The sequence below is a fragment of the Chlorocebus sabaeus genome, chromosome 6, assembly GCF_047675955.1.
Source record: "Chlorocebus sabaeus isolate Y175 chromosome 6, mChlSab1.0.hap1, whole genome shotgun sequence".
Taxonomy (NCBI): Eukaryota; Metazoa; Chordata; class Mammalia; order Primates; family Cercopithecidae; genus Chlorocebus; species Chlorocebus sabaeus.
This window is the reverse complement of record NC_132909.1, coordinates 2,657,095-2,670,352: the sequence shown is the minus strand read 5'-3', so window position 1 is coordinate 2,670,352 and position 13,258 is coordinate 2,657,095. Positions and strand designations below refer to the sequence as shown.

Below are 13,258 nucleotides of genomic sequence, written 5' to 3'. Positions count from 1 at the left end.
GACAACGATCAGATGTGAGGGTGGTGGGGGTTGTGGGGGACAGCGGCGGGGTTCGTTTGCAGAAAGGATTTTACAAGGACGTGCACAGATGGGCCTAGGAGGAGGTTCAGAATTCTCAGGTCTGGCCTGAGTCGTGTTGCGCCCGGCCACCTCTCCAGAGGAGCAGATGTGCCTCTGAACCCGCGTCTCCCCCCAGGGGGCTGAAGTGGAAAAAACCGCACAGAACTTTCCCCTGGGACAGGTGAAGCGGATGGGGCGTGGGGCATTCCTGGGTCTTGACTCCATTCAGGGCCTAGGGGCTGGGTGGGGAAGGCACTTGAGGGAACCTCCCTGGAGCCTGAGGGAGCTTCAGCCAACTCGTAGGTCACCCCACCCACCAGAGTCCAGGCCCGCCAGAGTCCCCTCACACCTGTGCTCACCCTACCCTTACCCCTCGCTCTACTCTTGCCCCCCACCCTATTCTCGCTCCCCGCCCTACCCCTGCCCCTCTCTCGAGCTGCGATGCCAGCCTCAGGGCTTTCAGTCCTGCCTTGATCTGTGTTTTATACTGAAACTCAATTTTACACACACAAACCCTCTCCCAGCCAGCCTCTGCCTTTTCCTCATGTTCTCATTGAATAGAAAGAAATGCATTTTTTTTTTTTTTCCCTGAGACAGAGTCTTGCTGTGTTGCCCAGGCGTTTTTTTTTTTTGTTTTGTTTTGTTTTGTATTTTTAGTACAGACGGGGTTTCACCATGTTAGCCAGAATGGTCTCGATCTGATCGCCCTCAGCCTCCCAAAGTGCTAGGATTACAGGCGTGAGCCACTGTGCCCAGCCCCCACCCCATTCTCTGATCCTGCAGGCAGGCCCTTAGTTTGTGCTGCTCTGCACTGCTTATGTGTGTGTGCTAAAAGGTGAGGGAGAGTGTCTGTGCCCATTCCCAGGCACCTTCTTGCAGCTGCAGCCATCTCCCCCATGCACGCTTCCAGCTTCCCTATCTTAGTGTGCCTAAAGAAAAGGAATATGCTTCAGGCCGACTATTTTTATTGGGGACCATCGTATGTATGTGGCTTGGTGATTACCCAGGAACCTCCCAAGTCTATGTCCTGAGTTGCTTATCTGTTTTACAGCCTGAAAAATCAGGCTGCTCTTTGTTAGAAATGATTTCTTTGAACTGGGTGGTGTGGTTAGAAAGGGAGCAATTTCTAAGCTGCTTTTTGCTGGGGACTCTCTTCACCTTATCTACCTAAATGATTTATTTCTGTTTCTTACATCTATTGGGTATTGATTTCAAGTAGAATGAGTGAATGCATTCATTCCTCTAAGCCGTATTGATTCCATTGTTTCTTTCACTGATAGCAGATTATCTCCTTTGGCCCTGCATCCTCTCTGGCTGGGCAGCTCCGGGCCAGCCATAGATGGAGGGGAGGACGTGTGTGTGGCCATGTGTGTGTTTCTGTCCTGGACAACAGTATCCTGAGGGGCCTAAGTGGGAAGTGCCCTCAACCAAGGAGATTCCTGCTGTGTGTGTGTGATGTGTGTGTGTGATGTGTGTGTGTGTTGTGTGCGGTTGGGACAGTCGGGGATTCTCACTTTTTTTTTTTTTTTTAATTTGAGACAGAGTTTCACTCTTGTCACCCAGGCTATAGTATAGTGGTGTGATCTCTCCTCACTATAACTTCCACCTCCCGGGTTCAAGCCATTCTCCTGCCTCAGCCTCTCAGGTAGCTGGGATTACAGGCGCCTGCCACAACGCCTGGCTAATTTTTGTATTTTTAGTAGAGACAGGGATTCACCACGTTGGCCAGGCCGGTCTCAAACTCCTGACCTCAGGCGATCCACCTGCCACGGCCTCCCAAAGTATTGGGGTTACAAGTGTGAGCCACCAAGCGCAGCCCGGGATCCTCAGTTTTTTGCAGAGATTGAGTGGTCACTGGCAGGGCGTCTGAAGGAACTTTCTGAGATGCTGGGAATGTTTTGTGTGCTGTACAAAAGGGATGCCAGTAGCCACATGCCACGTGGAATGGTTGAAATGTGGCCAGTGTGAGATTTTTTTTAATCTTGCCTATTTTTGATGGACTTAAGTTGAAGCACCTGCTTGTGAGCGGCTACCGCGCGGGATGGGACTGGAGGAAGCTGGAAAGCGCTCGCCTGCGTTTCGGGTGCTGGCCCAGCAGAGGGCGCCGGAGAGCGGCCGGAGCCGCAGGCGGGGTTGTGGGAAGAGGCTGGGATCCCGTGCGCGCTGGTGCACCTGGGCCAGCGCGCAGATTATCAACGGAGGAATTCAGTTCCTCGGAAACAGTTCCTCCGTCTCCAGCCTCCTCGCCCACACGGAGACAAGGAGAAGTCACACGTACTTCTCGCGGGCTCTTACTCGTGGTCCCGGTCTCCTCCCGGCCCCCACCTCCCAGCCCAGCGCGCACACTAGGCGGCACGTGATCTCCACGCTCTTCCTCCCGCGCCCCTTGCTCACCCGACCCCCGTGGGAGTGGCCCATCCTCTCCGCGTAGATACCTGCAGTCATTGTCACTAGCTGAACTGCGCCCTCCTGAAAGCCCTAGGTTGGAGTCCTACCCCCACCTCCCCCGCCCCCATAACCCAGAATGGGGCTGTATTTGGAGACAGGGCCTTTACACAGGTAAGTAAGGTTACCATGAGGACATTAGGGTGGGCCCTAATCCAACCTGCCTGTTATACAGTGGGGTTGCACCTTCATGTGAAGACGCAGGAAGAAGACAAGCCGTCTGCGAGCCAAGGAGAGAGGCCTCGGCGGAAACCGACCCTGCAGCACCTTCATCTTGAACTTCTGGCCTCCAGAACTGCGAGAAAATATGTTGACGTTATATAGGGCTCCCAGCTGGTGGTACTTTGTTATGACAGCCCTAACACATGAATGCAGCCATCCACACTGTCTGTGGGAATGCACGCATACCCCACAGCACCCTTGCTCTGTCTCACCTCGTATCGCAAAAGCTCACACATCTCTCTCCCGAGTCCCCGGAGCGTCATCCCACCTACATCTCTCTTCTTGGTGGGGACTGGCCTGCCGCTTGTGATGCTCCTGGGCCCCCTGCTCCAGCACTGCTCCCTTCATTCTGTAATACAGACAATAGAGAGGAGACGGCCTGGCCCCACTTCATTTCTGTTCCCAGGAAAATAAGCATTGCAAGTGATCCATAGAAGGACATTGCAAGTGATCCATAGAACGAGAGACATCACTTTCCAAGCATCTCTGGCTGAGTGATCTTCTACACATGCACGTGGGAGACCCCAGGGAGCCCAGTAGAAATGAAAAGCCTGGGCAAACACGGAATTATGCCACAGTGAATGTGCTACTCAAGCCACTCGGCCTGGGTGGCGGTGGTTGGAAGCCTTACTGGCTTGAGCTTTCTGAGTAAGCTCTGACCCAATCATTGACTTAGACTTCAGAGGTCCATGGAGACCTCTTAGGAGTCTTTGAAGGAACTTAGCATAGATACAGATAGCTGCTGACTGCAGGGAGATAGGGAGATATGTTTTGTAAACTGTCCAGGCAACTTTTTGCCTACGGAAACAGACAAAAATGAAAACAAATGAAAAAACCTCTCAGAACGATACAGAATCCAGAGTCACTACAACACATTTCCTGAAGTGGCGTGAGCCTGTAATCCCAGCACTTTGGGAGGCCAAGGCGGGGGGATCACTTGAGGTCAGGAGTTCGAGACCAGCCTGGCCAACATGGTGAAACTCCATCTGTATTAAAAATCCCCGTCTCTACTAAAAATACAAGAAGTAGTCATGCATAGTGGCATGCACCTGTAGTCCCAGCTACTCGGGAGGCTGAGATGGGGTCTTGCTATGTTGTCCAGGCTGGTCCTGAACTCCTGGGCTGAAGCATTCCTCCTGCCGCAGCCTCCTGAAGTGCTGTGACTCCAGGCGCAAGCATGGTCATATAGGAGTGCTTCTGGCCAGGCATGGTGGCTCACGCCTGGAATCCCAGGACTTCGGAAGCCTGAGGCGGGCGGACTGCCTGAGGTCAGGAGTTGGAGACCAGTCTGGCCAACATGGTGAAACTGCATCTCTACTAAAAAACAAAAAACAAAAAACAAAAAGCCAGACGTAGTAGCGCACGCCTGTAATCCCAGCTACTTGGGAGGCTGAGGCAGGATAATTGCTTCAACCTGGGAGGCGGAGGTTGCAGTGAGTCGAGATCACGCCACTGCACTCCAGCCTGGGCAACAGAGCAAGACCTCGTCTCAAAAAAAAAAAAATGAAAACAATTCATATTATCCTGAGGAGACAGTGACAGGGTGCAGTGTGTCATATTTAGAATTGTTACTATCCTGAGAAGGAGACAGTGACAGGGTGCAGTGTGTCGTATTTAGAATTGTTACTATCCTGAGAAGGAGACAGGGACAGGGTACAGTGTGCGGTATTTAGAATTGTTATTATCGGCCGGGCGCGGTGGCTCAAGCCTGTAATCCCAGCACTTTGGGAGGCCGAGGCGGGCGGATCACGAGGTCAGGAGATCGAGACCATCCTGGTTAACACAGTGAAACCCCGTCTCTACTAAAAATACAAGAAAATTAGCCGGGCGTGGTGGCGGGCGCCTGTAGTCCCAGCTACCCGGGAGGCTGAGGCAGGAGAATGGCGTAAACCCGGGAGGCGGAGCTTGCAGTGAGCCGAGATCGCGCCACTGCACTCCAGCCTGGGGCACAGAGCAAGACTCCGTCTCAAAAAAAAAAAAAAAAAAAAAAAAGAATTGTTATTATCCTGAGAAGGAGACAGTGACAGGGTGCAGTGTGTCGTATTTAGAATTCATACTATCCTGAGGAGGAGACAGTGACAGGGTGCAGTGTGTCGTATTTAGAATTGTTACTATCCTGAGGAGGAGACAGTGACAGGGTGCAGTGTGTCATATTTAGAATTGTTATTATCCTGAGAAGGAGACAGTGACAGGGTGCAGTGTGCCTTATTTAGAATTCATACTATCCTGAGGAGGAGACAGTGACAGGGTGCAGTGTGTCATATTTAGAATTGTTACTATCCTGAGAAGGAGACAGTGACAGGGTGCAGTGTGTCGTATTTAGAATTGTTATTATCCTGAGGAGGAGACAGTGACAGGGTGCAGTGTGCCTTATTTAGAATTCATATCATCCTGTCACAGGAATGCAGTAACTTCAGATAAAAGGGAACAATGCAAAGTCTGGCTCAGATCATAAGATCATGTAACTCATTACAATTGCAAGAGGAACAAGTGCCAACTTTTGAGAACTCAACATTATTCCTGGGAGTGAGTGAATACAAAATACCTTTAAAAATCAGTAGCTCTTGGCCGGGCACGGTGACTCATGCCTGTAATCCCAGCACTTTGGGAGGCTGAGGCCGGTGAATCATTTGAAGTCAGGAGTTCAAGACCAGCCTGGCCAATGTGGTGAAACCCCGTCTCTGCTAAAAATACAAAAAAATGAGCTGGGTATGGTGGCGGGTGCCTGTAATCCCAGCTACTAGGGAGGCTGAGGCAGGAGAATCACTTGAACCCAGGAGGTTGCAGTGAGCAAAGATGGCACCACTGCACTCCAGCCTGGGTGACGGAATGAGACTCTGTCTCAAAATAAAAACAAAAGTTATAGTTTTATAAGATCTGAGAACTACAGTTCTAAGTTTTTCTCTCTGTCCTTGCTGCATCAGGTTAAAGAAGGATAGAAGATTCTTTTTCATTAACTTGGATAAAAGTATGAGTGTACACAGAGCACACAGAGAAATGTGTCTCCGGAATCTTTGGAGAAATAATGAGACAGTCTTACTCTACCACACCCCACCATGATGTACCATAGATGATTTCTTTCTGTGAATTTCCATTTGTACATATGTGTGTGTGTCACTGGACCTAGTTTTTGGCATTAGAATATTTAAGTTCTAACACAAATCCTGCACTTTAATTATCTGTACTTTTTTGAGAGAGAGTTTTGCTCTTGTTGCCCAGGCTGGAGTGCAATGGCAGGATCTCGGCTCACTGCAACCTCTGCTTCCCAGGTTCAGGCGATTCTCCGCCTCCCGAGTAGGGGATTACAGGCATGTGCCACCACGCCTGGCTGATTTTTTTGTATTTTTAGTAGAGACGGTTTCACCATGTTGGCCAGGCTGGTCTCAAACTCCTGACCTCAGGTGATCCGCCCACCTCGGCCTCCCAAAGTGCTGGGATTACAGGTGCGAGCCACTGCGCCCAGCCACGTATTCACACCCAAAGCTAGATCTGTTGGGTCTGAGAAAATGAGCAGACTCTTGTGTTCATGGTTCAGAGTTCAGTGGGTCTGTTCATCCAAGGTTTGGTTCAGGCTCCAAAGAGACCCTGTCCTTCTTTCTCTAGGACTCAGGGATTTGCAGTGACCCTCACCTGTGGTCCTACCTGAAACACTCCCCTGCAGGTAGCCACCTAGATCTGTCCAGCCAGAGCATGAACGGGATGTCAGCGTGAGGCAGGGTTATCACCTGCTCTGAACAAAGTGACTTCACCACCACTGCTCTATGTTCCTCTCTTGAGGGATGACACTAAGTCCCGTCGTCTTCCCTGAGACTGAACATAAGGAAGCACCCACCTGGTTCCTCTTGGTTCCAGAGCTCTGTGCAGGGAAGTGTCGGTCAGGAGGAGCGGGGGCCCCTGAGTCCCTAGTTATAGGGAGCGAGTTCCTGGAGCTGATATCCCCATAGAGATGCATTATCACGCCATCTGTAGAATCCATGACATCGTCAGCAGGGAGAGTCTGGAGAATCTTCAGTGAGGAACAAAATGTATCCCCAGCCCCTTCTGGTGGTGAGTTACAGCTTTCGGCAATTAGTGAGAGGATGGTGGAGAGCAGCTGAGCCAGCGGCAGAGGAAGTTTTCTGTGCTCTCGTGAGAGAATCTAAGTTCTGAACCGGTGTCATCAGAGTGGAAGGGGCAGTCAACACCGGGTCTGGGCTCCCCTTTTCTGTTTACAATTGGGCATTTTCTTCAATGCTGTTTTTCTTTTTGGGACGGAGTCTCGCTCTGTCACCCAGGCTGGAGTGCAATGGCGTGATCTCGGCTCACCGCAACCTCCGCCTCCCGGGTTTACGCCATTCTCCTGCCTCAGCCTCCTGAGTAGCTGAGACTACAGGTGCCCGCCACCACGGCCAGCTGATTTTGTATTTTTAGTAGAAACAGTGTCTCACCATGTTAGTCAGGCGGTCTTGAACTCCTGACCTCAGGTGATCCGCCCACCTTGGCCTCCCAAAGTGTCAGTATTACAGGTGTGAGCCACGGTGCCCGGCCCTCTTTCAGTTTTCTAAAATCACGCTGACACTCGAAGCCTGTAAATACAGAGCATCTGCATATGATCCGGAGTCTGGCCTTCTCCATGACGTGAAGTTCCACCGCTCTTCAAGGTTATGTGAAGGTTGCTTATTGCCCCAGGTCTGAGTAGTCTGGAAGATATCCCATTTGAAGCTTTTCTATGTCATCTCAGATCTCATAGTTCCTCTCTACACGACTCTGCTGGGAGACTCATATTTTTATATTTCCATGTGTCCACACAGCCTTGCTTCCTTTGTCTTTGGACCACCGGGCTTTCCCCCTTTATTCCTGAATGGAAGCAGCACTCCTAGTCACGTGGGCTGTTAGTAGGGGAAGGAAACATACAGGAAGATTATGCCAGCATTCTTTTTTTTTTTTTTTGCGATGAAGTCTCACTCTGTGCTCCAGGCTGGAGTACAGTAGTGCAATCTCAGCTCACTGCAACCTCTGCCTCCCAGGTTCGAGCGATTCTCCTGCCTCAGCCTCCCAAATAGCTGAGACTACAGATGCATGCCACCATGTCCAGCTAATTTTTGTATTTTTAGCGGAGACAGGGTTTTACCATATTGGTCAGGCTGGTCTTGAACTCCTGACCTCATGATCCACCCACCTGGGCCTCCTAAAGTGCTGGAATTACAGGCGTGAGCCACCGCCCCTGGCCTATGCCAGCATTCTTTAAAGTTGTAGAAAAAGGCCAAAAGCAAATAGAAAATTGGGCAAAAAAGTTCATCATTGCTTAAACATATGGAAAACCTGGAAGTAAAATTAAGCAAATAAGTGCAAGCACTCTACATCAAAGACTATAGAAAATTCAGCCTCCCAAGTATCCAAAGAATCCAGGAGTGTGCCAAGAGATCCAGGGGCAGGTCCACAATTTCTCATTCTCAGGAGAATCTGAGATTATATTTCAATCTAATAACTGATACTATATAATCCAGCTTCTGTATCACCTTACATTTATATTTTGTAGTAACAATTTTAGACCAGGCCAATAAGGGCATCAGCAATTTGCTGCAGGGAACTAGGGAATGTTTAATTATGGCAGTGAAGTATTTAATATTGTATTTTAAAATAGAAACAGTATAGAAACATTTGAATAATACTGAATTTTTAGAAACATCTATTGGAGTGTCATATATAAAAGGATAAGTAGAGATTTGGAAATGCTTTTTTTTATTGGACAAGAAAACTGATCAAATGTAAATCTGGGCAAACTAGAAATTCTGGATGCTAGCAATACAATCTATAGACACATTCTAGCATCACTTCTATGTCAGAAGTATCCAGATAGTGGTGCCTGCAAATGCACGCCCCTACACATTCAGACATCCATTAAGAAAATAAAGCCATGCTTTCCAGAGCATTTAACACTTGTTTAACATACTTGTTCTTCTAAATATCGCAAGGCAGGATGGGGTTTCTAAAGACAAGGGGATATAGGACCAAGGCAAAGACAGTCAGCACATACACTGAATCACGTTCCATAATCATATTGCTAGAACACCCAGGGAGTAGCCCTGAAATCACAGCCCTGCTGCCATGATGTACAATTACAGGACAGAGGTGCCAGGAGAAGGGCCCACTGTGGCCAAGGAAAGCCTTTGTGAGAAGACTACTTCAGGGTGTTCCCCATCAGAGGAGCACACCCCTGATCTTGTATTCCTCATCAATCCAAGGTTCATGTGAAATGGTCAGGTGGGGCACTTTTTCTTCCACAGACATCAGCATCTTCTGAGTTTCTTCATCAAAGCCAGATTTGTGCAGCCTGGGAAAAATAGAAATAAAGTGTTTTTTTTGTTTTCTTTTTCATTTGTACACAGTATTGCCTCTCTACATTCTGATGTCTACCTCTCCTCTCCTCTTTATTCTTTCCTAGAAATCACTGGGAGAATTGTACTGAATTTGAAAAACAAGCATAAATCTTTCCTATAGGATAGGAAGTCTCTGATTTATACCATTAAGTGAAATTTCATATACAGCATGTATCAATTAAGATTTAATTCAAAAAAGATGAATTTAAGTTAAAAAGAAAAAAACCAGGATAACTTCCATTCACCTGATGTTCATATGCCCTGGCACATTTATTGCTTCTTATAATGTGCTTTAAAAAAAAAAAATTAACATATTATGAACTTTTCTCAGAGACACTAGTATAATGAATTCATGTACCCATCACCAACTTCTACAGTTACCAATACTCAGCCTCTTCCATTTACAACCCACCCATTTTCTAAGAAATAATTGAAGCAGATGCTATACCCATAAATATTTCAAACCTTCTTGTCTATTTTTGCTATTTTCAGTTCCTTTCATGTCATTGTCCCCCGAACCCACCTCAACAAAGCTGGTTTTTGTTGTCATCAATAACATCAATTTATTAAATACATTCTATCCTACTTAACCAGTTAGCATTGAATACAGTTAATTACACTTTCTCGTTGGAGATATTTTTTCCCTTAGCTTATTGGTCACCACTTCCTCCCGGCTTCTACTCCCTCAACAGCTATCCTTCTTGCTTTATACATTGAATCTTTATCTCTTTATAACTTCTAAATGTTATCGGCATCAGGAAGATAAAAAAATAAGTTCACAAATAATTGGTAAGACTGGAACATAGGCTTCCCTGAAAGAATATAACTAACATTTGCAGTTTTCGTCTCCCCTCTCCCGTGTCCTTCCTTCTTGCCTGGTGTTCATAGTTATGTGCCTTTTTATCTCCCATTATAAAAAGAAGTTGAGGAGGATTAGCAGGTCACAAAAATTCATAGACATTTAGACACAGGAGAAGCAGGAGTTTATTACCTTCAATATTCAGAGGTAGGGAAGACGGCTAAGTTTCCTTTCAGCTACAGCGACACTATGAGAAAGTTATCCAGAAATAACTGCTCTGAATGCTCGCTATTGTGGAGATGACATGTTCTGGGTGTGGGGATGGTGGCTGAAGAGCAGGGAGATATGATAATTATTCTTTTATAATGCAGGTCTTAAGTGCTTGGCCTATCCCTATGGGTGCTGGGTCTCTGTCTCCTCTCTGAATTCATTTTTTCCCTTCTCTGCTATACAGTTCCCCGGGACTCCCTTCTAGCCCTGGAGGGTACAAGGCCTGGCCCCATCTCAGAGCCTTTGCGTTTTGCTGTGCCCCCTTCACTTGCGGTCCTCCCTAGATACTCATGATATGGTTTGGTTGGCTCTGTGTCCCCACCCAAATCTCATGTTCAATTGTAATCCCCAGTGTTGGAGGTGGGGCCCGGTGGGAGGTGACTGGATCATGGGGGTGGATCCTTCGTCAATGGTTGGGCACCATCCCTTTGGTGCTGGTCTCATGAGTGAGTCCTCACGAGATCTGGTTGTTTAGAAGTGTGTGGCATCCCCTGCTTCCTTTCCTACTGCGCCCGCCACCAAAGACGTGCCTATTTCTCCTTCACATTCCGCCATGATTCAGAGTTTCCTGAGGCCACTTCAGAAGCGGAAGCCGCTATGCTTCCCGTACAGCCTGCACACGCTTGAGCTAATTAAACCTCTTTCCTTTATAAGTTACCGTCTCTGCCAGGCGTGGTGGCTTACGCCAGTAATCCCAGCACTTTGGGAGGCTGAGGAGGGTGGATCACCTGAGGTTGGGAGTTCGAGACCAGCCCAGTCAACATGGTGAAATCCTGTCTCTACTAAAAATACAAAAATTAGCCTAGCATGGTGGTGAGCGCCTGTAATCCTAGTTACTCCGGAGACTGAGGCACGAGAATTGCTTGAGCCTGGGAGGCGGGGGTTGCAGTGAGCTGAGATCATGCCACTGCACTCCAGCCTGGGTGACAGAGCAAGACGCCGCCTCAATAACACAAAAAACAAAAAACAACAAAAAAATAAACTTAACATATTGTGAACTTTTCTCAGAGACACTAGTACAATGAATTCATGTACTCATCACCAACTTGAACCATTATCAATACTCAGCTTCCATTTATATCCTGCCCATTTTTTAAAAAATAAAACTTTTAAAAATTAAAATAAAATCAGAAGGAAAAATTAACTTAAAAAATTCATCCTACAGGTTTCAAATAGGTACAACTCCAAAGGCAAACCTACTTTTCAGAACAACGTTCACTGCTGCCGTGTAGCCAGTGTATTTCTGAATCCAGACCCTGCTCAGCCCGTCCCAGAACCGCTTCCCAAGTCTGAGCCAGGGTTGCATATTTATGGCCAAGGTAAGTAGAACATGTTTTAATAGAGCAGTGGTTCTCACCTGGTGCAACTGTGTCTCCGGGGGACTTTTGACAATTTCCGGAGCTCTTTTGATTGTCACAACTGAGGGAAGCGCTACCAGCAACTCATGAGAAAGGCCGAGAACGCTGCTTGACATCTTACAATGTCAACGGTTTTTACATTTTACAATGACATTTTACAATGTCCACAGGGGCCCAGGACAGGCCCCCACCACAAACGACCCTCCAGCCTGACATCCGTCATGTCGCAGTTGAGCAAACGGCCAGCGAACTAAGCTCGTTCTGAAGTCACTCACCCCAGCATCTGCAGGGCACAGTCCGGGTGGCTCAGTGCCTCACACAGCACCGCCACTGCATCAGGTTCCAAGGTAATCCAGTCGAGGTTCAGGCTCCTCAGTGTTTTGCAGGCGACGAGTGCCGCGGCGAGGTCACCACAGCAGGCACGGGTGATCGGACATGTTTGCAGCCTGCAGAAAGGGACACACACCAGAGAATCTAGTCTGGCTTGGGGCAGGCTGGAGGGCACGCCATTGTTACTTACCAACTACTTATCACCCCCTAATACCGATAGACAGAAAGAGAGTAGGTAGAGGACAGAGGATAGGGGACAGATGGACAGATAAATGACAGATGATGTATACATAGATATAGATAGATGTGTGGATATGCACGTATCTATCCACATTCGTACACACATATGTATATGTCTGATGTGTGTACTTGTGTGTTGGTGGCTTTCAGGCAGGCATGATTTTTCCCCAGGAGCACAGCTGCCCTGGCTGAGAAATGCTGGTCTACACGGCAGAGTTTCCTGCCGGGAGGTGTGTAATTTTTGCCCCACTGGAGGATACTGGTAGTGTCTGGTGACATTTTTGGTCTACCATGCCAGGAGAGAAGGTGCTCCTACCTCTTCTTCCCCTCTTCCCCTAGTCGCTTACCTCTTTCATCCTCTCTTCCTCTCCTGCCCCCCACTTCCATCCCCTCTTCCCCTCTCCTCCTCCCCCTTCCTCCCCCATTCTCCCCTCTCCTCCCTCGTTTTTCTGTCCTCATCTAGTGGCTGGGAACCAGGGATGCTGCTCAATACCCCAGGAAGCATGGGACAGCCGCCCCCAAAACACAGAATGAATTGGGCTACAATGCCCCTCGTGTCAATACCGAGAAACCGGGATGCAGACACACATCCTTGCAGCCTCACGAGCGCAGGTAATTGTTTGACAAATTACACGCCTCCCAGCAGGAGACTCTGCCGTCTACACCAGCGTTTCTCAGCCAGGGCAATTGTGCTCCGGGGCACGTATGTCTAGTGACATTTATCCCAACTGAGGGGTGCTGCTGGCAACTGGAGGATAGTGTCCAGGGGCGCTGCTGAAGGTCCTATGATGCACAGGACGGCCCCCAAGGCAAATAACTCTCCAGTTTCAAACAGCAAGAGTTCCAAGGCCGGGCGCGGTGGCTCACGCCTGTAATCCCAGCACTTTGGGAGGCCGAGACGGGCGGATCACGAGGTCAGGAGATCGAGACCATCCTGGCTAACACCGTGAAACCCCGTCTCTACTGAAAATACAAAAAAAAATTAGCCGGGCGAGGTGGCGGGCGCCTGTAGTCCCAGCTACACGGGAGGCTGAGGCAGGAGAATGGCGTGAACCCGGGAGGCGGAGCTTGCAGTGAGCTGAGATCCGGCCACTGCACTCCAGCCCGGGCGACAGAGCGAGACTCCGTCTCAAAAAAAAAAAAAAAAAAAAAAAAACCCCTCCCTCCCTTCCATT

At 48.5% G+C, this 13,258-nt stretch overlaps 1 protein-coding gene across 1 annotated transcript in view; it reads right to left on the bottom strand.

Moving 5' to 3' along the window:
• Positions 1-8,907: 8,907 nt before the first annotated feature.
• NLRP9 (NLR family pyrin domain containing 9) overlaps positions 8,908-13,258 on the bottom strand; it is a 31,059-nt gene continuing 26,708 nt past the window's right edge. Inside the window, 2 exon segments of the mRNA XM_073017214.1 lie at positions 8,908-9,040; positions 11,789-11,959. Coding sequence (XP_072873315.1) covers positions 8,908-9,040; positions 11,789-11,959 — 304 coding nt within the window.